The sequence below is a fragment of the Poeciliopsis prolifica genome, unplaced genomic scaffold, assembly GCF_027474105.1.
Source record: "Poeciliopsis prolifica strain line A6 unplaced genomic scaffold, Auburn_PproV2 SCAFFOLD055, whole genome shotgun sequence".
In the NCBI taxonomy this organism is placed as follows: Eukaryota; Metazoa; Chordata; class Actinopteri; order Cyprinodontiformes; family Poeciliidae; genus Poeciliopsis; species Poeciliopsis prolifica.
Window position 1 is genome coordinate 2,235,966 of NW_026562430.1, and position 26,064 is coordinate 2,262,029.

General features: G+C 39.9%; 1 protein-coding gene across 2 annotated transcripts; it reads left to right on the top strand.

Annotated features, from left to right (window-relative positions):
- The first annotated feature begins 20,541 nt into the window (after window positions 1-20,541).
- spry2 (sprouty RTK signaling antagonist 2) lies at window positions 20,542-25,596 on the top strand. Of its 2 annotated transcripts, none has more exons than XM_055059719.1 (2): window positions 20,542-20,906; window positions 23,612-25,596. In XM_055059719.1, the coding sequence occupies exon 2, from the start codon at window positions 23,660-23,662 to the stop codon at window positions 24,707-24,709; it is 1,050 nt and encodes a 349-aa protein (XP_054915694.1). In that variant the 5' UTR covers window positions 20,542-20,906; window positions 23,612-23,659; the 3' UTR covers window positions 24,710-25,596. The 2 variants fall into 2 exon arrangements, with proteins under 2 accessions (XP_054915694.1, XP_054915695.1); XM_055059720.1 differs by lacking the exon at window positions 20,542-20,906 and adding an exon at window positions 23,333-23,498.
- The last annotated feature ends 468 nt before the right edge of the window (window positions 25,597-26,064 follow it).

Below are 26,064 nucleotides of genomic sequence, written 5' to 3' on the forward strand. Positions count from 1 at the left end.
GGCAGACAAAGGACAGTGATAAAGCCGGGATCATATGAATTGAGGGGAGCTTATCGACGCGTCGCACACCTGGGCCTCCGTTCTCCGACGCTTTTTGTACCTCTGAAATGAAAGCTCTTATAGGCCAATAGCTGCGCAGAGGTCAGCCGTTTCACCAGCACACAAACAAAACTCATCTCAGACTCACTGTCACGTATACAGCTTTTTTTTCTTCTCTTCCTCTTGTATCCACCAGAGCAGATAATCAGCTGTCGGTGCAGCAGATGGAACAATTATAGCACTGTCTGGTTTGGAAAGTGAGGAGATTCAAGAAATATGGCAAACACAACAATCAGTTTTTACTCTGAGGAGGATTCTTGCATGAAAAAAATTGTTTTTGAGGAGGGAACAAGAAAAATAAAATACTCAACATTTGCCTTATAACATAATTTCGGTCATATTTCCTAAGATCAACACGACCAACCAACAATCAGCCATCTTTAATTCTTTTCTATATTTATATTTCTTATATCATTATATAAAATGATGTACACAACTGAATTCAACACCCAACTGACCCAAGAGGAATTAAATTGAAGCAACACATAACAGGTTTTTGTCTCATTTGTTCAACTGTTCCCAGGTAAAGTCTTGAGATGTGATTCAGAATGGCACGGCCTTGCTTCCCAAGGTTCCTCCCGATTCACCTGGGAGGAAACGTCACCCCTGAACCCACGGAACCACTGAGGCGCATCAGGAGAGTGAAGGCTGTTTTCAAGAGCCGAACAAACAAAATACATAAATCATTCAAGAGATGTCGCATAAGCAGAGAATGTCAACTGAATGTTCTCGTCTGCCGTCTGTGCTTGGACTTTGTCTTGTTCTTCTGTGGTCTTTTCATCTCAAGGGGTTGTCCTGCAGCTTTGAATTAGCTAAACTGACTGCAATCACATAATCTTCTACCAACTGGATAAAAATATTATGACTGGGAGGCAACGCCCTATGGCCATAAAAGAACATTAAAGCAGAAGCGCCTCCAGAAGTAATTTTAGGAATTGAATCTATATTTTCAGACATGCAGATTGATAAGCAACTATCTTACATGTAGTTGGACCAGTCCTGAACTTCTCACTTAACTTTTTCTATTTTGTTGGCAAATATACTTCCTGCATTACTTTTACACTTACTTGCATTCCTTTAGGTCAGCTTTTTTTTGCAACAAAACCTAATCTCGCTGGACTTGCTGCCTGTGATTTGTGCTGCGCGCCAGCATCTTATCAGATGATAGGAATGAAAGCAAAATTCCCCGACTTCCACATGTCTACTTGCCACAGCTGAGGGTTCTTTTTTCCTCAAAAAGAATCAAAACAAAACGTGCCTTTTCGCGAGAGCGCTCCATCACCCCGGGGAACCTGGGAATGCATTGTGTGCCTGTTCATTTTCTGCAAAAGAAACGCTAATTGTTCTCCTAGGAGAGTTATGGAGGTGGGTTCTATTGTATCCCAGAAAACCTGTCTGCCACACTGCAGTGAAGACCTCTTTTTATGTCCACAGAGAATGCTTTAGAAGTGTCAGACAGTTTGGACTAACCAGTGAAGAACTAATAATTTATCTCTTTAAAGGAATTAAAAATTTGCATTCTTCATAGGCTTATATAAATATTAATTTCTAGCAATGTATAACAAGACAGAGGAACTCAGTGGAAAAAAGCTGAAGATACTGAGCATTAATATTTTACACGTTCAGCCTTCATTTGTCTTTCTTATCCCATTTTCCTCAAATCTAATCCATAAAGGTCATGGATGTGTGAACTAGTCTAAAGAAAGGGGCAGATTGCATACGTGTGGCTCCTATGGCGCGCCGTCATTATTACATTTAGTCTTGGTGATGGTGTTCCTACCATGCTGAACTGTTGAAATAATATTCTGAATAGGAAGCCCTTTTATTTCTTCCAAGGTTCCTCGCGATACACATGAGAGATAATGTCACCCCAGTACCCGCAGTGGCACAGGTTATTAAGCAGGGGGAGGCACATTAAACGAGCGAAGGCTGTTTTTCAAGAACCCAACACAACCAAAATGCAACTGCAGCAGCATAAATCATTCAAGAAGCCTGGCGTGAACCCTGAAGGGGTGAAAATAAGTTAAAATAAATCCTGGAAAGCCTTGCTTTACTTAGAGAAGCAGCTACATGCTTGCAAGAGAGGCAGATACAAAAAGGGCTTGGACATGGAGTTTGATTTTTCTGGCTCCTACTTTGATTAATTTAGTAAAACAAAAACAAGTAATGAGGAACAAGTTGAAGGGTGATCGATTCCAAATTGCGTAGGAGTGGGTAAAAGAGAGAAGCCTCATAGCTTAAAGCAAATATATTCACTGACTTTGATTTGGGGGGCAGAAGAGGAGAACTGCAGGTTCATATATGGTTGTAAATTAAATATTTAATTGGAGGAATTTTTTCAGAGAAAAACTGTGAGCTTCCTGTTAATGATTGCAACACCAAAACATATACAAACAACAAAAAAAAGCTGGGTTAGTACAAAATGACACAAACTGAAAAAAATTCTGCTGTTCACCAGATAAAATCAGAATATTACACACAGCATATAGTTCAGTAGATCCTTGTTTTCTTAACACAATTTAGTTGCAAATACTCTCTACATCAACCATAGAAAAACCCACATTGACAATCTTCAATATCAAAGCATCTTTCTATTTCTTCTAACTTTGCGCAGACAAACTGACATTACAAACCGAAACTCTGAAATCACAAATAACTTGGATCTGAGTTGGAAATGCTCAGTGGTCTCGGATTGAACTCTCACGGTACTTTGGAATAATTCAAAACCTTCTGGCCTTCATAGCCATGGGATCATAGAAAGACTCGACATAGATCATTAAAATGATTCCAGCTCTGCTTCAGGAGTTCTGGGCCCCGTTTGCAAAACATGTCAATTAATCAGCAATGGCATGAAGTAAACAACGTCACATTGAAACAAAGTGTGAGGGAGAAGAAGCCTGAGCAAAAAGACGTCTCAGACGATTTTCATCAAAGCCGTACAGAAGGCATCATTTGGCTTTAATTGACGTCTATTGTAATGTAAGCTGCTACCATTAATACCGACTCCTTCCTCTGGGTATTGAATACTTAATGGCATTTGTCAGTCATCTGGCGAGATTTCATCTTGAATGAGTTTTCCAGCTTAAGAATTTGGAGCTGGGGTCTTCAGCAGACAATAGCAATGTTAACCATTTAATCATATTTAATTTGGTATAAAAACAAAATAAGCAAGAGTTCGCAATGTCAGGGGGCAAGAAATATACTTTTAAACTACAAAAACTCCTCAATTTTATAAAGCTTTTAACACAATACACACGGATTTGCATTCAAATAACTTCCAACCTTGCACATATTGACCTACTTATACAATAAAGCCAATTGCATCTCCTGAAAGCCAGGTATTTGCTTACAGTCATCAAGGTCCATGAGATTTTAATTGACTTCACAATTCCAAAGGCCTGGTAATGTTCTCTAAATAGGATGAATTTGCTCACTACACTAAAGTACTCATGCTGCTTTTTCAACATTGTCGACAAAAACTTAAAGAGATTTGGTATAGGCTAATTTCAGGTGGTAATGGTATAAAATGTCACCTCACTGGTGTGAAATGTTGATCAGCACCAAATCAATTTACTTGTGTTGTCTTCATGTAAATCTGTGGATATTGACCAGAATGTCATCGACAAATTGTACTGGTATTCTTGTGACTGTATGGGCTCATGTTAAAGAGACCTGTTGCAACACAGAGCATTATCCTGCTAGATATAGAGATTTGAAGATGGGTAAATTGGTCAAAAAGACAATTATCAAGGCAAGAAAGATGAGGGAATAACAAAGTTGAGACTTGGTCTGTTTTGTATTTGAATCTAGTCTTATGGAAACTGAGAAAAAAAGAACATTGCTAAAATCAATTCACTCCCTGCTGAAGCCATGGAATAAAGCATGTTCAGCTGAAATGACAGTCCTGTGTGATTACTATGAAAAAGTCAGGTTTAAAAACTTGGATAAGAATTGAAAAAGACTACACTTCACATTGAATTTTTTTTGTAAATCTTTCACAATCTATAGTTTGGTAAAGCAAAAAGATAAATTATTTAAGACAGCCTTTCAGCTGAAGCAACGTGTCTCACTATGTCCTGCACAAACATTTCTGTAATGCCGAGATTTTATCGAACAGCTACGAGCTGCTGCAGAAACAACACCAGACAGATAAACAGTGAGAACTAATTTCCCACAGAAGACATAATGAAATAGCAACAGCTCTGGAAACCTTTCCTCCTCCTCCGTGCTTTAGCTACAATAATAAACTGGTTCACAGAGTTGTTGTTTTTTCTCAGTGCCTGAGCCAAGTGAGAAAGTGCCAAAGTAGCTACCTGGTTTTTACTATACAAGTGTGGCATGTGTTTGCTAGCTTAGAGTTTCTAGAGACAAAAATCAAATTGCACAACCAGAACGCAGAAAAACATTAGAGGACTAAAGAAAAAGCGAGACTTTCTGCTGCTTCCATCCACATATTCTTATTCAGCAGGAAAACATACAGTGAGGAACACAATTTTTCTTATGTGAGTTTAGTTCCTTCGATCTTCCTGTGATCAACTATTTTGACCCTGTTGAAGACAGGTATCCCCACAGCATGATGCTGCCACCAGACGTTTTGTGGGTCAAAACTATTTCAGTCTAATCTGAAAAGGCTATTTTTTTTTATTTTAAGATGTTTTTGAGAGCTGTGGAAGAGAATGATGGCTGTTTTTCTTTAAAAGAAACAAATTAAGCAAATAAATTAGATCTTTTTAAGCCAAAATCAGCTCCAATTTGTTTTCATTTTTACTGCTTCATTTTTTTTTACACCAATTACAAAAAGCCAGAAAAATTAACTCCATTTCCAGGACTATATTGCTGTTCTATTCATCTTGCAAGAGAAGATTTACTGAGTAACAATTTTCATTAGCATAAACAGGCAGACGATCATTTGTGAAATAAATGCAGCTGATTAGACGGTAGTGGGAAAAAAAATGAGAAAGAGGGAGAATGGAGGGAAAAGAAAAAGGGTGAATTAGAAACACCAGTCCTAACTAAAGCAAATGCAAAAGGGGGTTGGGGATGAAGGGTGATAAATATGGCAAAAAATAAAAAAGAAGAGAATTAATGTGGCATAAAAAGCCAATTTCCTGAATCCCTGAAAGCCCCTCCTGAGTGGAAACAATTACTGGAGACATAAAGACAGTTATGATTAAAGAAGCGAACGCCCTGACAGACGAGATAAGCTTCAGAAAAGAGGGGTTTGACAGAGTCTTGTTTGCCGCAGACTATGATAGTTAATTTGCTGCTGTTGATCAGCGCTACAGTGAGAGGCTTCTCCATGGCAAATGACAGTTAAGAGTCAAATACGCTAAAATCTCGCCAGCGTACAAGAGCACGCCTTCACACAGCTGCAGGACAAGTTTCACCAGAAGTAGAGATGAACTTTACATGACTTTGCTTCTCATTGCGGATGCCAGCGATTAGCCACTTTCTGTGTAAAAATGAAAACCGGCAATTACATCAGAGTGCGGTCCATGGTATCACAAAGAGGACCAAAAAGAAATTGCACTGAATGTGTACAGCGTTAGCCGGATTGACCATTTCTAAAATTATCAGTTGACAACACAAGACGGCAAAAATAATGGCAGAGAAAGTGACAGAGTGGAGAGGAGTCAGACTTTCAGTAAGTGTATGTTTGCAGGATGATTATCTAGATGTGGTGGTTCTTTCTTTTTAGGGACAGAATCACTAAATTATTCCAACAAAAGACCACGGACGTTTCCTTCGGCAACGCTTTCCCAGAAACGAGCTCTGCACAGCTTGAAACCTGAAAGACATTTAGGGAAACGAACCTAATACAGGTTGCAAGTTTAAACTGGGTTGAGATCTGGGAACTGTTGAACACACTAGAGTCTAAGTGATGCCTGTTTGGTATGAAGAGAGATAAAGGAAATATGTCCAACGCTCTCACAACATTAAAGATTAACTGAAATTTTAGCCAGACATTGTCCTCAATGTGTCGTCTGTGTCCACAAAGCGTAATTGTTTTGCAATTTAGTGGTTAGAAGGCTTTAAAGAAAAAAATTCAAATGTGTTCTTGTTCACATGCTGGCATTAAACCTCACAACTCCTGCAATTTGGATATAGGACGCAGCACCTATTGGCAGAGAAAGCAAGTACTGGTGAAAAAAAAACAACAGTGTTTAGTTGTTTACAGACATTCTTAACAGAAACGCTTCCTCTTGAGCTAAATCCAATACCAGCCTCCAGCGATACGTCTACAGGATAAACAAAAGCTTCTTTGAATTATTGTGTGTCATTAAACCTTCTTTCTAATATCGAGTATTTAAACTGAACTCACCATTTATACTGACAGCGCAGACTATTTACAGGAAAAAACACTCTGCATGTAGCCTACAGCCAGGAGGTGACAGGTTGTTATGATTCGCATGCATCCTGCAAGAACTACTTCAAGAGAGGAAACTCTTGTGTTTTCCCTCACACATGCTGACCTGCTTCAAATATTCATTCTGTTTCTTCTGCAGTCTGCTAACCTTTCTTTTAAATAGACGGAAAAAGACAAGTGAGAGGAATGGTTGGAACTAGAAAGGGATGGATGTGTCACTTGCCTCTATTTGCCCCTGAGCCACACAAAATCCACTACTTTCTTCCTCCTCTTTACCGTTTATCTTCTTCTTGTTTATGTTTTCTGAAGATAAAACCAGGTTAAAGGGTCTGTAGGTGTCAAACTAGTGGACTTTTTATGTGGTGCAGATTAACGCAACACTGTCGCTATTTCAAGGAAGTAATTTTATGCATATAAAACTTAGCAGCTTACAGTGCAGCCCTGGTATCATTCCTCAACAATGAGAACTTTAAATCAAGCCCATTTCACAATCATTCTACTGATATTTCATGTCTTTACAGTTTACTGTCTTTCTTAAACTCATCTAGAATTGATTGAGAATGTCTATGAGCAACCATTTGATGTTTAATCAGTGCTGCAATCAAGTCAAGAGCTACAACTTGCTCTTATAAAATGTTAGTCTTATAAAAGCCATGAAGAAACTTTCCATGACATCCTGTCATCTTCTTTGTCGTTTCTGTCAGTAATAACATGTGATTGTTGATCATGTGACGCAAAACAAGCGTCACATGATCAACAATCGTGTTCTCCAGCTACTCTTAGCTGCTGAATGCAGTTTTGTGAAACACACTAATTGTGTTACAGCTTGAAAAGAAAACATTTTCATCTTAGACAAAGATGTTTAAATGTTCAAAATTGCCGTTTCCATGAAGAAAATATATTTGTTCAACGGCAACACAGCTAATGACGTCCACAGAGACATTTCTTTGGCTTTTCTGCTTTGACACTGATTCATTGCTTCATCAGACTGGACAGAATTTGCTTTAGTCTCAAGGTTTGAGGTACTGCTTCTCCACAGACCAGACATGTAAAGTTCAGGACGACCTGGACTCTCCCTGGGCCGCCATCTTAGCAGGAAGTAGGCTAAAACATCTCAGACAGTAACACATCACGGCCCAATTTAGAGAAATTCAAGAACAGAGAAATCTGACAGTCAACACACAATTACTTTGACAGAAACGCTACTTGAGTGAATTAAGTCTGTTACTTGTTCTTGATTTAAAACAAACATTAACAGAGCACGTTAAGTTCTTAATTAAACCCTCCATGGACTTTAGATGCAGATCAAAGAGAAAGATAAAGAGGTAGGGAGATTCTGATAAGAATTATGTATTTGCCATAGGTCTTGATTTTGTGAGTTGCTTCCTTTATGAGAAATACATAGGATTGTAGTTCTCTGGTTTTCCACAGATCTGTAAACCTTTTCATCTTGACACTAAAAGGGCCTTTATCTTCCTAAATTAAGACGTTGAAAGATTGCAAAGAAAAGAGTTTCCTGCCACCAGTAAGCTGACATAAAAGCTCCTGCTGTGCCTTGTGCTCTGGATCAGTCCATCAACTTCCTGTTTCTGTCTGGAAGCAGGTCTGTAGCTTCAAGTCTTCCACTAATTGCATTTATTAGCACTTCGTTAACTCTCACATTCTCCTCAGAACATTTTCACAAGCCCACAAAGGCTCTGCTTTGCAGTGTTCACCAGCTACTCCTAGTTGCTGAATGCAGCCAAGCAATTATTTGAAACTAAAAATCCTCATTGATGTACATTCTCTATTTTCTTCTGCCACGGTGGCAGATAAAAGCAGGAATTGCAAGAGAAAACCACAGCAGGTCATGTTGTCTTGATAAATGCAAAAAGACTCCCACGCGGGTTAACGAAGGTCCTGCGTCAGTCGACTGACAAACAAAGAGCTACGTTTTAATGTACAAGAGGAAAAAGCTTTTGTGGGAGTCGTGATAGAAAACCGTTCATGTTCCAGGTGAGCAAAGGCTTTGCCGACCGCTTCAGAGCCGCTTGGTGGCTCAGACTGTTGTCCAAGATGGAAGACGATAGCTGAAAGAAACACCAAAGACTTTTTTTTCAGCATGGACAACTGTCCCCAGTCTATTCTCCCATGATGCTTTGTTGTGACCCTCTTGTTTTGGAGGTAGGTGCTCTTCAGTGAACATTGGGCCCTGGGTTTTTGGATTTTTAACTGCAAATGGATTTTAGGTCACTTCATCTCAATCCACTCGTCTGCATCAATAACTAAACAGAGAAATGTCTAGCAGGCTGACTCAGCAAAGAGATGGAAATAGAAAAGTGCTAAATCTGAATCTCTTATAGTTGTATTTAAAAACATTTCATTTCATGAGTAGTTCAGAGGTGGATTTGCTGGAGTGTTTTATTATCAAGCTGCATCACAACGATATGCTGACTTTCCTAAAATGTTCTTGAACCCAGATCTAAAGTCCAAAGTGCTTCTTCCTTTTTTGTTTTTTCCTACCAATAAAAAACATTGGTATGAAATGTTATCAGAGGTCGCATTAAATCAAGAACCGAAGCAAATTTTATTTGATCCTGACAAGACTGAATGGCACACTGTTAGGATTTTTTTTAAATAAAGATACCAGGATTACTAAGGGGAAAAAAACAACCTTTCCATTGTTCTGCCACAATAACAACTGATTGTGTTTCAGGACGCTGAGCTATGCGGCCGTCCTGGAGGACAGACTATTGCAATATTAATCCATAACCACAGGGAATTGTCTCACAGTCCCGTCTGAGTCTGGACTCTGCAGCCAAGCCAGGCCATTAAACAAAGCGCTGCTCTGGAGTCTGCTCACGTCGGGCCCCACAGCAGATTGCCCTGCCTGCTCTATCGCAGCCCTGCTATTGGCTCATGGCACATCGGGAAAGGCTTAGACATCATCGGCTTCCTAAAAACATTAAGGCTTTTTTTTTAATATGCTGCTCAGATGGCCAGCCATAGACTCTTTTGTGCCGAAAAGAAAAGACTGATAAACGGATGATGGAAAAACTTTAGATTCTTTTTATTCCGACCGAGGAGGAAATTTCATTTTGGGATGCTGGGATTCGTATGCGCCGAGCATCTTATTCTGTATTCATACGCAGGAGCAGAAAATCACATTTTTTCCCCCAAATGACCCAGAACTAATAGTCTGTTGTTTACTGTTGTTTTTGTTTTGTTTGGCAGGGTATAGATGTTATCTGGTGTCCATTTGAGGAGAAAAATTCAACTTGCATTTTATCTTTTATGTGTATTTTTTGCTTGGGAATAACATGTTCCAGTTGTGACCCAGAAATCCTGTTCTGTTGCTCCACAGTTTTGTCAACAGTTTAATCATTTTTTTGGTTCTTTCTTTGCTTTTTTTTCCTCCAAAGTCAGATACATTTGGGAACTTATTCAATAAAGACACAAAATCCTACAAGAGCTGCTGTTTGATTTAAAGTGTCGGGTCGTGACAGTTTCAAAAAGCAACTCATTGTAACCAAGGACTTCTGACTCACTCCTTTTATATATTTATATAAAGATCTTTTTGACAGAGATCAAACATCCATCACTTGAACCTTTATATCAAAATGTTTTATGAACAAAAACATTGAACAAAAGTGTCGGTTTTTCAGAAACTACAAGTCAATTAACTGCATGCCAGTGTAGAATAATAATTACCTAAACCATGACTCTTATTATCGCTGGTGCCAATGACATTTAAATAAAAAAATCTTTGTCCAAAAGACTTTTCTGGTATCTATTCAATCACATAAAAAGGCTTCAGCAGACTAACTGCATAATGAGTTGCTGAAGCCAATTCTGAAAATGGAATCAGCCATAATCATCGTTAAAATGATGCTGGATGCTCACAACCCAGCAGTTAAATGTGACAGAGACGGCAAAAAAGCTCCTCTTTTTGCCATTCAATTCATCAATATTTAGAGGTCTTTATAGTTATTTTACACATAACTTAGTGCTAATTTCCTAAGCTAAAACATTTGAGATGAAGAAATGTAAAGTTTGACACTTCTATCGTCAATAAAGTCATTTTTTGTTTGTATCTAAAAAAGGGACACAAACACAAAAATTGGTTTGTATCCCAAACAAAGCTAGTTTATGAACAATCCATTTTAGCTCATAAACTGGCTAGTTTATGCTGGCCATAAACTGCATAAAGCAAAAATTAAAACCAAAACAGCAACAATGTCTAGTGCTTTTATTATACATTGATAGAGTCATAATATATTCTGGACCAATTCTGTTTTTATGGCTGCATTTCAGCAATAACAAAGTAAATGTAAAGTTTTCCCGTGCTTATTGCTTTGAATATTGCAACTTTTTGCCATTTTATTCCTACAGCTGATGTTTGCGCTGTTGCCATCTTATTGACATTTGTTTTTAAAGCAACTTCCAACAAATGTAGTAACATAGTCTGATGAAATTGAAGAGTTTTGGAAACAGCTGAGCACAGTCTCGACACAGACCTCACGCAGTCAGATCTGCTTCCTCTGCACCCAGATGGCTAACGAATGACATGCTGCTGCCACTGGTTGTTCCTGACTTAGTCATGGAGGGATATAAATGCATCACTGCACTAAAATATATTCCTGTATCTCCAATTTCTCTTTTGGAAATACAGGTAGGCTACTTCCTGTTCTTTTTTACGTTGTGAATGTCAATAAATTGTAATGCCCAATTACAACAATATGGTGATTTGGCCCTATTTTGAACCATAATCAGCTAATATAAAACCAGTAAATGTGTCTTTATGACCTGTTTATTCAGGGAAGAGCACACAGGCCAAAAAGCTAATCAAATAGAAAGTACATTCTGAAAAAAAATGCCACATTTTAACATTTTAGTTGTCCTCAACACCCACCACCTTGCTGTCAAAAGAAGAGCCGCTTTGCTTTTAAGAAGCGGCATCTGTGTTTTCTGCAGCTGAAGAAGCAAAACGTCTCCACGGATAAGAGTGAAATGGAGACATTTGAGGCTGTGCACAAGCTAACCCTGCTGGAGACGCTGTTCTGATTCAAGAAATCAACCGGAAAAGACAGACGGATTAGACTGAATGTCTCCATACAGTAAGGAGAAGCAAATTAAGCTACAAATAGTTCCATGTTGTCTTTTCAGCTCACATTTCTTGTATTAAAAATGACGGGTGTTAACAAAAAAGGGTTTTGTCAAAGCCACAGGAAATTGCTTGGTGCCTTCAGAATGGTGTTCATATTTAGTTTTGCATGACTCACTGCCGTGTTAAGAGGACAAAGTTAAAGCTACACATAGATCCATCTGAGTCACATCAGTCAGGTTAATACCAGCAAAAACGTTCTGTAAATGACCAGAGGCTGGCATGGTGGCAGAATTTGCAGCAGCACACATCAACCTGATCCCACCATGAAAAACAGGCATGACTAAAAGCTCTTACCCTCAACAGTTCCAGTGCTACAGGATGTTAAGTTAATGTCCTTTAAGGCAGTGACTCAACTTCACTTGCTCTAATCTTCCTGGAGACTATTACAGATGACACATGCTTGCCTTGGAAAGACATCATCGCTGATGAAGCCGTTTATGCCTCTCTTTTTTTATTATTCTTCACAGGAAATTACTTCAAAAATGACCCTAATCGCTGAGCTGTCACCTGGAAAAGTTAAAAATCCTATTTTTAGGATCAGTGAGTTGAATAAACATGAATTCAGAGGAAGCGCAGAGTTGACGGATGCTATTAAAAGCAAACTATTTTCTGCAACATCTCTTTGGTTCATTGGGGTTGCTGCGAGAAAGTGAGAGAAAGCAGCACCGAAAGCAGAAAACAGTCTTAAAAAGTCAATTGACCTCTTGTCATGTACTCCACCTCGTGTTTAAACAACAATATCTAAGCTCAAATGAGCAAAAATGCTAGGATTAGCTAAAATGCTGTAAATGTCACCAACATTGGCACCAAAAACCCAAAAGTGAGCTTGTCCAGTAAGGTTGGTACTTTGGGGACAACAAATTGTAGAACATCCACAGACATAAGATTGTAGCTTACATGTTTTTTGTTTTTTTTTTAGAAGAAAGGATTCATATGGAATGAATGCTTAATATGTTGCAAAAGACTGGCACATATGGTATGTCGCCCCAGAACTGAACATGAATAATTAATGTCCATTCAAGGCAAAAGGATCAAGAAAGTAGGATAAGATTTCCAAGAGCCAAGGATTGAAAATCTGTCCCAAACATTTCTCGTATAAAGCAACATCAGGAAGAAACAATCTCTCAGTCATTGCACATAGATTTTGGCACATTGTCTTAATATACTGAGTGAGATATTTTATAGTGTTTTAAAATGTGTAATTATGGAGAAAGAAATGAAAAAGAACTCTGCCTTCTGTTCACATACACCCCAAAAGGCCTTGCTGATCCATTCTCTAAGGTCAAGTAAACAAAAGCTTTATTGAAAGGAACAATTTCTGAGCCCACACACAAACACACATATTATCACAAAAGGCGAGAAAGAATAAAGTTCTTCGACAGGAAAGTGCTAGAAGTGTTGCCTGCATTCTCCATCAAGAACATTCCTTCAGCGGCCGATGTCTACCCAAATGGCTCAGTGACACCACTGAGGTGTCCGTGTCTTTTGCCCGAGGGAAAATATCTATTATCCTCCGCGCCTCCTTGTTTTTCTTGCCTCGCGGGGAAATAAACGCTCAACGATCCGGGGCTTTCACCTCTACTCTGATAAAGGTTATCTTGGCAATTTAGTGCAGGCGATATCGCATTATGGAGAGAGTTATGAGGCGGAAATCAAATTTTGCTCCCAGTGACTCTGAGGAGAACGGGGCGGGGGATGAAAGGTGTAGGGGAGTGCACGGTAATGATATAGTGGGAAATGGGGTGTGTGTGTGTTGTGCACAAGTGTTTGCCTGCATGTCTTCTATTTTCTGTCTAGACTGGAGAATAGTGAACCATACAGCTCATATAGCTAAGAGTTTGTAGCCAAAATGTTTGAAGGATTTGTTGAATCTTGCTAATAAGTCCCAGGGGAGCAAGTAGGGATTTGCCAAGTGTTTCGGCAAGCAGCAAAGTGACAGAAGGTGGAATCATTTCTTTATTTAAGATCCAAAACAAGAGGTGTAAACCCCAACATCACCACTAACTGTACATTCATATCTGTGACAGAACTTGATTGAAGCCATCTGAAGAAATATAGAAAAAATTTAAAACATTTCTCACAGAGTTCGTTTAGTTTTAGTGGAGTAGAATATTTTAAAACCTTTTTCCTCCTCAGCTCTCAAGGAGGAAGAAAAAAAAGCACAATCCTGCGCCTTACGACTTTACTACAGCAGCTGTTACTGTACGGACAGCAGACACCCGAGAGAAGCTGATAACTTATTATGTCGCGGTGTGAGGAGTGACACCTCCTTGCCTTGCACAGGAAATTAGAGAAACATTACTTTCGGGGGGGGCAATCGAGAGAGCCTGCGGAGCGCACCACCACATCACACCTTCCGTATTTGTCGAGATACATTATCACATTATTGTATTCACAGTTTACCCTGCTCCCTGGAGAGGAAAAAATTGCTCCGTAGCCAGGCTCTTTGTGCCAAAAAAGGTTGCTATGACAATGAGATTTCCTCCCCCTCTCGCCTATCCTTCAGATTCAACACATTCGACTCTTTTCTACTCCTTCATGTGCAATTATGACGAAACGACCATTGTGACACGTTTGCCCAAGGATATCATTAGATCTGCAGCTATAAATTAAAAGAAACTGTTCTTCAGACTAGAAAATAGAATTATTCAAAAGCAAATGTGTGACTCCGCCGCCCCGAGGTAAACACTCAGAGCTCGGATTTCCATGGGAAATTGTTTATGTGATGGTGTTCCCCTCCCGTTTTCTTGGAATAAATATGTATTTTTAGGAAAGCCAGGGAAAGTTCTCAGAATGCATTGTACACCCAGACTGCAGTGCCATGAGGAATCATGTAATAGACGGAGAGAGAAAGAGAGATAGAGGGGACAAAACTGCCTCTCCTTGAATGAAGCAAACAAACTGAGCTGATGAAATTCCTTTTTGTTTCATGTCAGAACAGATTTAATCAAAACCGTGATGTCTGCTTCTACCAGTGTCTGAGTTCTGCCCTATAAAGGAAGCACATTGAAGCCTAAATAGCAGGTAATAGTAAAGACAAAACACGCTCAAACACAGCAGCAAACAAACGCTCTTCTTCACTCCTCAGGGACCTGATGATATCCTCTTTTCTCTATACTCCCGACCTGCTGCATCTATAAGCACCATTATTTTTCCTCCTTGCTTCAGCAGGTATTTGTAGCCAACTGGTTCTGAAGGTGTGATGGAAGGCTATGCCGAGTTTGAATCTGTTGACTGTTTCTTCCTGTTAAAGGAGAGGGGGAAACTCTCCAGTGTGTCAAAATCTACATAAATCCTCAAGACAACAAAGTTGTGTACCGTACTTTGCTTTTCTTTTCTATAGGAAACACTTCTGACCCACCAGCTTTGTACTTTCCTGTATCTGTTTCCTTGACAGAACTATTTCCTGAGCTATCGCTGGTAATAACCTTCCATATTGTTCTCTGTGTTCTTTGCTTTCCTACAGAAAGTACCTCTGGCTCAGAGGTTTCTGTGTTCATTTGTGTTTCCTGGACAAAACCTTTGATGGCCCTGTCGCTTCCGTCTCTTGTCTCATGTCTTGTGCAATCCGATTCTTGTCCTCTCAACTTGCTTTTGGTTTCGTATCCATAGGTTGGTGCTACTGAAACTGACCGACTGCCAGAAGGGAAACCTTTCTACAGGGATGGAATCAGCTCTCGTTTAGATAGACTTGTTTTTACTCAATGTGCATTACAAGAGCAACTTAATTTTACACTGCGACTTAGATTGCAATGGATGGTGTATGTTTTAGTGGAATCAGTTCGACTGAACTGAACTAGATTCCACTCAGTCATACGTCGTCTATTTGATTAATATGTTTTTTCTCAGTGCCTTGACAAGATTTTTGGAGCAAAATAGTTAAATAGAATCAAAAGAAATACAGCCCAAAGAAATGGGCTGAGCATATGGACGTCATATTTTTAGTCAATCAGTTTATTTTGTCCTTATGGAAAGCCTTTACTGCTCATCACAGACTAGACAGGCAAATTTGACCTTCGACATGATGCGTGTGAAAAGTGCTTCAGGAAAGTTGGGACTTGTGTGTCTTTCTAAGAGAGTCCATTTCAATGTTCTGGTGGATGATCACATGAATTTATGTACTATATCACAACAGTGACCCCAGCTGGACAACCTGAAATCTGAGATATAAAAAAGTAGATATACCTTTGTGTTTTGTTATTGGTATTCCTGCTTCACAACACAACTCCTCCCGCCGTGATCATACCTCCGACTTTTTCCATCACATCACCGAGAGACAAAAACCCACAGGCTTCCAGTGTAGACACTTTTCTCTCTGGCACGGCACTATGGTAGAGTTGGACGGATTAGATGTAGTATTTCAGTGTCAGAGGGAGCATCTGCACTGTCTGTGGCCGGCTTTATTCCTTCCCTGGCTCTTACTTTGTTCTTTTCTCCACTCCAGCCGGTCCCGTTGAGCTCGCTCTCACTCGAGAGCTTTCATGGGAATTGAGTACAGAGCGCCGGAGTGTGCAGGGTGAATACAATATGTTTCTCCCTCCGTGTGCTCTCACAAAGACTGGAGTGGCTTTCTTTTGTGGTGTTGCAGCACAAGCAAACTTCCACACGAACAGTGACACCGTGCTTTTCATGCGCTGTGAATGCAGCGATGTGAGTTGTGCACCCCCTGAGGCTTTCACAACATCTCAGTTAATGCAGATCTGGGACATTTTTCAGAGCATGGATGGGTTTTTTTCCCCTTCTTCCAAGGCTGAATATATTTCTACAGATACAAGCTTAGCTTCCTCTTGGGTAGTATTGTTCAAAACCTGAATTTATTTTCTTTAAAGAAAGTGGGATTTAGCTGACTTTGCATACCCAACAGCTAATAAGCTTAATAAATATGGTTCACTGTAGTCCAGAAAGCAAATATTAAGGAGCCCAGAGGTCTACGTAGACAATCGTTGGGTGTGTGTTTGGGGAAAGATGTGTAATTTTTAATTTTGCTGAAGGGACTATCTTTGAAGGAGGAGCAGTCTTGGCTTCGCATAGGATTTCAAGTGCCAAAAGGAAATTGAGTCAATGTGTAATAAATATCCAGAAATCCCTGCAGGAAAAATAAAAAGGAGAAACCAGTAAATTCAGTTTATAACAGGATCAAACACGCCGGTGGCAAACAGAATAATAAATGGGGGAAAATGAAGTAAGATCACTGGAATAAGGAAAAAACAGAAAATAAATTACATGTGCCTACTTCGAATTAAATTAATTCCCAATATGTAGGCTGACTCATTAATTTAGAAAGTCATAAATAGTAATGCCCAACTTAATTGTGTAAATGCATAAAATATTTATTGATGCCAGTTCTATTCATGATGTCTTTCAGACGGCGTGTGCAACATCCTCACCCTGAGAACAAAAGCTAAACTCAAGAACTCAGAAAAGTTACCAAAATGCAGGTTTCTGGAATCTGGACTGGAAAAGCTGAGTTCAGTTTAGGATTGTGGCTACAAACAAGGATTAAGTTATCAAAGTTGCAGACAAAGTTGCACCTACTGTCTTTTTTTGTTTGTTTGTTTTTGCTCATTCTCTTTGAACCATTTATGCTAGCCTTAGTTAGCCACTTATGATAACACTTAGCTAAATAGGTAAGCTAACCATTAGTTAGCAAGTTGTTCCAGTCTTCATTTAGCCTGTTAATTTACCTATTAGTTAACCAGCTATGCTAGTACTTAACTCTCTAAATCAACAATATGTTAGCCAGCTAAGCTAGTCGGGCAAGTTGGCTACTTCTGCTAAACAGCTAATTTCACCATTAGATAGCCAGTTCCTAGCATTTATTAAATTAATTCATGCATTCGTTTGTCAGGAAGACTAGCATTTAGTTAATTAATTAAGATAGCCATTAGTTCAGCAGCTATGCTAGTCCGGTATATTAGCCACTTCAGCTTACCAGTTATTTAAGAGCTCAAGCCTTCTCATTAAAATGTTGCTGGAGTCTTCACCTCAGCAGAGCTTTCTTTAGAAGTCAATTAAATGTTAATTTAGTCTTAATTAAGCAGTTGCGCAATTAAAAAACAAACAAAAACAAACAAGGGTTTCTCAGTTCAGTCCAATATTTGTGTGGACTCTTTCACAAGGCCACTAAAGAATCACAAAGCAGCAGTGCAGCAGTTCAAGCTCCATCAGACTGCCATGCAAGAGCCAGAAAGGTGATGGACCTGTAGACCCTTTCCTTTTACAAAGCTATTTCTAACAGCTCGCACAGTCGCTGTCTGACAATCCAGACACAGTTCATCTCCTGCAGCAGCAGGGGGTTTAAGTTTCATTTCAATTTTCTCCCCTTTTTACATGGCCAGGTTTCTACCAGGCTCAGCAGGGGTGAGAATCACTGTTCAGGGATTCTGCAGGGAGGAGAAGGAAGGCCATTGCTCGTGGCGCAGTGGCATTGGCTTTTTGGAAGTGCTGGAACTCAGCCCTCATTAACAACAACAAAAAACAACCAAAAAACCAAAACAGCAGTGGTATTATCCTATATTTTTATGTGCATAGATGTAGACTCCCACTCAAAAATCGTTGTGCCAATATAATGAATTTTAAAGCCTCTTAAAGAGCAATTCAGATTAAATTTAATTTAGCCGTACATGAGTAAGGATTGTTTTTCTATTTGAGCTCACCAATGTTTGCTAGCACGTCATTAATGCTGTAACTCTGGTCATTTTGGCTCCTTTTTGCTTGAAAAGTCTCCAGATATGTCAAACTTCAGCTTGAGCTGCAGTGCGATTTATACCGCTTAAACTTTTTCTCATTACCGCAAGAAACCTCAGAGTGTTTTATTATATCACATGACAGCAACACAAAATATAACATATCTAAATTGAAGTAAAATGGTATAAGGTTTTTAAATTTGACCAATAACAAGCTGAAAGGTGGGAGATTAATTGATATTCAGTCCTCTTTACTCCGACATACCTAAATAAAATCACCACAAATGTGAAAACTTGCAGATTTTATTTTTTAAAAGTCAACCCATTCAGCAATTATCTCCCAACACCTTTTCTTTACACTGCTGTATCAGGGTCATTAGAGGGCATGAGATTCTCCCAGCAGCCACAGGGCAGGAGGAACACAACACCATCCTCTGAGAGTTTAGTGGCCACATTTAATTAGTTGATAAGAAAAGTTTTAGTGATGATAAGAAGCAGCTTTATAAAGGCACATTTTGTAGCTAAAGCAGCTTTTGCAACAGCCACATCCTCATACGAAGCTGAGTGGTTCTATGAAGTACTGACCAAGACAATTCCTCTGATTCTGAATCCGAAATGTGAAAGCAATGGATCTTTTTTCTTAAACCTTCCAAATCAAAATCTGCGGAGGATCCTGTATGTGCCCCGGGGGTGATAGAGGCCTTTCATGCCTCGGAGGCGTTTGGCAGGCCTTTGCTGTTTAAAAATATAAAAATAACACAGCAGCGCTTTAAAGCTGAATGAACTGCGGGTAAGAGAAAAGTCTTGAAAGCTTTCTGACCCAGATCCAAGTTAATTTGCCAAGTAATACTTAGAGCTGATTAAAGTGACCTCTCCCTGCAGTGTGGCACCCAGAACTTCATAATTATTCCGTCTGGGATTGATCAGACACTCTATTACTAAAACAGAGAAGAGGAGGGAGAGGATGTCAAAGCTCATTTTTCATTAATGATTTGCTCTTTTAGCTCGCATATATTGAATACAAGATGATTGGTCTTTGAAATAGTTTTAGATCACAGTTCTTTGGATCCAACAATGAGGTTTGGATTTCCTTTCCTTCCATGATGGACAATCATTTCTAGCATCAGTTTTTAATGCTGATCCACATGGCCATTTTACTGAACCTGTTCAGTTATTTAAACAAATATATAAAACTAAATTACAGATTGAATGAATTTGGAATTTTATAGACAATAGAGTGGCTTGTATTACATTAATCTAAATGTGCTAGTCTTTTTTTTGTTTGTTTTGTCAGGAGTAACACTGCAGTGTTCCAGATTGTCCACGCGGTGGTGCTGTTGTACAACTATTTACATCAGCTGAAACCAAGTTTAGTTCATTAATTAGTTGTATCGACACTTATTGAATTCCTTTGCTAGTGATTTGCTGCAGCCTGGAAAAGAATTGTGGTATGGTTGGAAATCTTTCACAAAATTAAGTAAAATGAACCCTGAGTCATAAGGAAGCATCATCCTGGTGTTTGCCGTAATTTAGCATGTTCCTCTGGCTTTTTAAATATTATGTATTCAAAGGACAAAACAAGAGAATTCACAAAAATATACACTAAAATATTCATTGAAGTAAGCACTTTTGACACTTTTTGAATCCTATTTCGCGTCTGTTACATTTCTGGTGTCGTTTATAAAAGGTGTAGTGACGCTACATAAATACCAGGTGGCGTTTTTATTGGCCCTTTGATTTATGTCCATAGTAATGGTGCCATCATTTTTTTGTTTGCTTTTACAATCCAGCTGCACCTTATTACACATCTGCATGCATTTATAAAGTCTGCAGCACTAAATAAACAGCAGGTAGCCCTTTTAAGATTATTTATGTAATCCCAGATAGTGCTGGATAGAATATTTAGCGATCACCTGGTGGCGCTAACTCCGCGTCAGGTCGCATTTATCAGGCGCAGATTTGGCGCTAAAATAACAGCAAAGTGGCGCTGATTATGACTTGCCATAAACTAATAAAAACGTTCCTCCCTCACGGCAGCAGAAACGCATCTAACGTGGCAGGTTGAGAAGTGGGTCAGGAGCGATAAGGAGACTCGCGTGTTTCCAGCAGCGGGTGGAATCGATTGGCCTGGGTGTGAATTGAATGGCTGCTGCTCCTCCTGCGACCAATGGCTCAGCACCGGATGCGAGATATCCGCTGCAACAAGCACTCTGCCCCCCTCCTCTCTCTCTCTGTCTCTCGACGTCATGCACGGCCCAAATCCCGACCTCCTCTCCGGAAAGCGAGAGAGAGAGAGAGAAAAAAAACTAAACACATGAGAAAAAATAGCTACATAGTGTCGGATAAAACTGGAGTTTTGGTCGCTTTTCCTCCTGCTCTTTCTTTCTTAAAGGAGTCTGTTCAGATGATGTTTCAATGCCTCGTGTTCTGACGCACAACATGGGATTTACGTCGTAACGCGGCGCGTTGGGGGGGAAAAATAAGCGACGCCTGGAAAAGTTTCTCAATGGATTCTGCAGACTGCTGTCCCGACTGAGCTGCAGGGGGAAGGAAGGAAGAAACCGGGACTTAATTTACCTGAGCTGAAGCTAAAAGTGACGAAAACACGGTGAGTGTGAGCCTCAGATGGCACACGCGCGAACCTTTCGCTTTGTTTTTGTTTTTTACCAACACGCGCTTCTTTGTGGAATAACATCCAGCAGTAAGAATACGAGCTTTTCCTTCAGTCAGAAGTTCTTTGAAAACTTAATTTGTCGGTTTAATTTAAAAGAGAAGCTGTCTTCATAAAAAAGTTGCAGATTTTTCCACTTAAATTTCTGGTATTTTATGTGACTGACCAAAAATAAAGTATTGCATTAAACCCTGAAGAGGATTTTAAGTTCCCTTTAAATGTTTGGAGAATGTTTCTCCAAGTCTTCTTTCCAGATTTGTTCAAACTCTCTAGGATTAAATGGAGAGCATTTTGTAAACAGCCATTTGTAATTATGAGGTTTGCATCTGGGTCATTCAAACTGGAATATACTTTGATCCAAACCTGGAGTCTGTGCAGCATTAGGATTTCACATATTGTCCTGTCATCCACCTTCCCATCAACTATGACCATTTCAAGCGTTCCAGCTGGGCAAAAGCATCCCCACAGCACCATTCTGCCACCACTGTGGTAGAATGTGATGTACAGTGTTGGTTTATTTCTAGTATTGCGTGTTTTGCATGAAGACTATTTATAAGACTGCATTATGTTTACAAGACTGCATTATTCCACATATTTGCTGAGTTCGTTTCATGGGTCATAGCATTTATAACTAACAGGTTTACACTGTTCAACAGTTTTCTTCCTGATTTGTCAGATTGTGCACTAATGTTCGCTAACACATCAGTGACGCCTTTGCAGAACCGCTGGATTTATACCTGAATTAAATTATACACAGTTGAACTCTATATACTAATAATTTCAGAAAGCAAATGCCTGCACTGGTATTTTACGTACCAAAATCACACGTTATTCCTAGATCATTTTAAAATAAAAATCTACTTTTCTCTCCACTGAGTGATTATGCACATGTTTGTATGCTCCTATTTTACACCATCATCACCCCCTGCTTTTCCTTCCCACCCACTGTGGTCAACATGGCCTGCACTCCAGCCCCCAGAAATAGATGAGGGGGCCAACACTCTGACAGCCGACAGCCTGAACATGCCTGCAAACCCCCGGTTGCTGGTTGCTTTGCAACTTTGTGCTCTGTATGTTTGCCCTCAGACTAAAATCGTAGATAATTGTCTTTTCCTTAACTGAATGAAGCCTGTCTTCAACCAGCCGACTGGTAGCCTCTACACTGCTTTATGCTCCAGACAGATGTAGAAAACTTCTACATCTGTTTGCTCTGCTTCTAGGAATTTATTAAAAAGACTCAAATGTACGGCCAGATATTTAAGTGTTTTATAACTTTATCTGGTCCATACCTAATGAGCGTAAATAATTCTATTTAAAGGCCAGTATTTTGCATTATTCAACAACATTATTACAATTAGTCAATATTCTATGCAGCGAAAAAACAAAAATATGATCTTTCATGTTAAAACACTTCTGTGACCAAAACTCATATCAAATTTCTAATGGAAATGATGTAAAATATAAAACCTTTACAGTCTAAATCAACTATTGTTCGAGGTTTTATCACTGTTACTGATTAGAAAACCTAACTTCCACATGAAGTGAGCTTATATGCAACAATACGTGTGTGGGCACAAAAAGGAAATTGACCAGGATCGGACGTGTTGCTTAGGTGCAACAAAATAGATAACAGAAAACAACAAATTAACCAGAACTCTGGTGAATGTTTCCTCCCACTGGTCGAGTCCGACCAAAACCTAAAGTCTTATCACTCATCTTTTTGACAGCATAGCGATGCAAAAATGGGGTCAAGAAAAGGGATGATTGTCATGCATCATATATAATTATTTTACTCAAAATAAGCAGTTCAGTGTGCCGATAGAACTCTCTACCCAGATTTTCTTGCTGATATGCAATATTTAGAGTGGTAGAGTTGGTAGAGTTGGACGTCCATGTGTCAGAGCTTTCTGTTGAGTCTTCTCTTTGACTTGTATCTGTCTTTAGTATGGCTTCCTCCAACGCTCAATAAAACCGTGTGAAAAACCTGAACTTTGATCACCACAAATTGCAGTCAGAGAGGGAAAATTGATCCCATTCAGCTTTAGATTAGAAATCAAATGGCTTTTCTTTCTCTGTGTAGGTGTGTGTGTGTGTGTGTAGTTGTTATTTTTACATGTATCAAATGAAACAAGATTAAAGGTGAGTATTTTTAAGGCTTCATCAAAGAGAAGTACGAGAGTACAGGAAGGGAACTTTTTTTTGTCTTTGATAATGGTTATTCAAAGCTGTCACGGTTGAAGGAAAGCAGGAAGTTTTCAACAAACAGCCTTTAGGGAAGCATCTGCATGCAGATGAGATATTGCTTCTAAAACATAAAGCCTGGTTGTGGAACTCGCTGTGGCCCCGAGCAAACAAACTTCCCTGTTTCTGAGCGCACACAAAGAGCCTCTGTAGCTTGTGGCTCTGGAGACTCCACTCTCGTGTCAGACTCTGAATCTGGTGGTCCAAACAGATGGTGCCTCGTGGCTTTTAGGTTGTTTGAACAACTATGTAATCAAACGGATCCATCTCTCCGACGAACACTGACCTGTGTGTGGGGCTCATTTTCATAGCAGTGCTTGTGCAGATATCTGTTATTATTTGCATGCCGTTATTTGCATGCCATGTCTAGCATGGATAAAAACGTTCCGTCTCTCCAACAGGAATTCAGATGTGTCCCCAGCCAGCTAGAGAGGCCCTTCAGTCCAAAGATGGATTCCAGAAGTCAGAACGACAGCGACGGAGGAGGAGGACGCCATGGGGGGTTGCCGTCATTGACTGGATTGGCGAACATGGCGCATGACGAAGGTAGAGCACAATCATGGTCTCTGCAAACCCTAGATGCGCCGTCAGATCTTGGGCTGAACTGCAGGTTACGGCCACACACTCCACCGGTGTTGTCTCTGGATCAGATAAGAATAAGCGGTGGTAGTAATGAATATACAGACGGGCCGTCGGCTGCTCAAAGGTCTCCGGCCACCCAGCAACGGAAGACAGATGTGGTTACATCAACAAGTTCAAGGACCAATGGACAGCAAGAGACCGAGGAAGAGATGTCCGATAACCTCCGCAACCTGCATTCAGTGACTCACCAAGGGACTGCAAATGCTCCCATCTCTTCAAGAGAGGGTGTGTCTCAGTCTTCCAGTGTGGAGGACTCCCAGAGCAGCGTACGCACCAGCGCAGGGAGCGGTTCTTCGGGTCAGCGGCTTCTCAGCAGCCCAGTGAACAGCAACGAAATAATCAGAAACCAGCCCAAACGAGCTGATCCAGAGGAGCTGAAACCCCTAAACCCAGAGTACAGAGACATAGAAGCGATTCCAGGCAGCAGGAAGCCTTTAAAAAAGGACAAACACTCCAACAAATGTGAGTCCTGCGGTCGGTGCAAGTGCCCAGAGTGTGTCCAGCCGAGAGTGCTTCCGTCCTGCTGGATGTGCGGCCAACGCTGCCTGTGCTCTCCAGACAAGGCCGTGGAGTACGGGACATGTGCCTGCTGTGTGAAGGGCATTTTCTACCACTGCTCCAACGACGACGAGGACACCTGTGCGGACAAGCCCTTCTCATGCTCTCAGTCGCGCTGCTGCATACGCTGGACGACCATCACGCTCTGCTCCATACTCTGCCCTTCTCTCTTGTGCTACCTCCCAGGTAAGGGATGCCTGGCCATGTGCCAGTGCTGCTACGACCGAGTCACACGACCCGGCTGCCGATGCAAGAACTCAACCCTAACCCGCTGTCACGACGACAGCACAGCAACGTAGGCCAGGATGAAATGGGACATTGATCGACCAACTCCACACTGAGTGAACTGCAAAGTGTCTAGTTGCACAATTTGAGCCATATAATCGTGTCATTGTGGCAGTTGTCTTTATGTCAGAAAAGGCTTCCATGTGTCTACTCTGAATGCAAATTTACTAAAAGAAATGTTACTGGTAAAGGCACTGGAGGTGCATTTACTCACCCTAGCATTAGGAGTTTCACTTGAATGGTCAACCAAAATAAGCACTCCACATTTCAAGGTATGGCATCTTATTTAACTACTGTTATATCTCTTCACTCAAGTGCCGTGACATTTCCTAATACAGTCCAAGCAGATATCTTTGAGGTTTTAACATTTGATACAAACTATATTCTAAAAGCTTCTGCTACTAACTGTATGTAACGTAATAATGGAAAGGGGATGTATAATAGAAAATGACAGATGTTTTATTTTTGTGTGTGTGTGTGTATATATATATATAAATATATATATATACTTCAACTGTGAAAGGTTTTCTGCCATTAGAGGCACCTTGATGAATCTGCATCAGCTCCCATTTCTACAAAGTTTCTGCATTCACTGGAATGTCTACCAATCATATTTTTAAATAATTCACAATGTTACAGATCTTAACCCTGATCCCAGCTGTAAATTGTACAGTGATCTTATTATCTGAAAAAAAAAGTTTCTAATTCCAAAATTTCCTAGTGTAAAGTAAAAAAGATATATTTATTTGAAGGTTTTAATATTTTATTATGACAGATATTTATTTTGAGAAAGCATTGTTAAAGGCCTCCTCTGTTGCTTGGCAGATTCGACACAAATAGCTCACTATGGATTAGAAGATGAATATATTAATGTATAAAATTAAAAATCCTTGAAGTCTAACTGAGGAGTGTGATTTTTATTGATTGTATTGAAAGGTTTCTACGACCGAAATGAAACAATGAAATGTCCCTGCTGTGTGAATCACATTCCTGTTTTCACTGCATTTTTCTCAGCACAGAATAATTGCTTCTTTTTTTTTTTATTAACCAAAAAAGAGAACAAAAACAATTCAATGCCTGCTTTTGATTGCGTTGATGAAAATGACATCACAGCTTCTTTTAAAAAGAATTTGAATGTATTTAACTCACTTTTTCTCGACAAATCTCTTTATTTTCTATTCCCTATAATCGTAGTTTTTTTTGGGAATTGCTCTTGCGGATGTCCCTGCAGGCGGAACATGAAGCTCCTCACACTTGTTGACAGCGTGCGGACATGTTTGCAGGCCGGTGCGCATTCAGAGCTGTGATTGACACGTCGAGGCCAACTTGCTCTCGCTTGTTTGAAGCGCCTTTGACTGACGAATGCTGA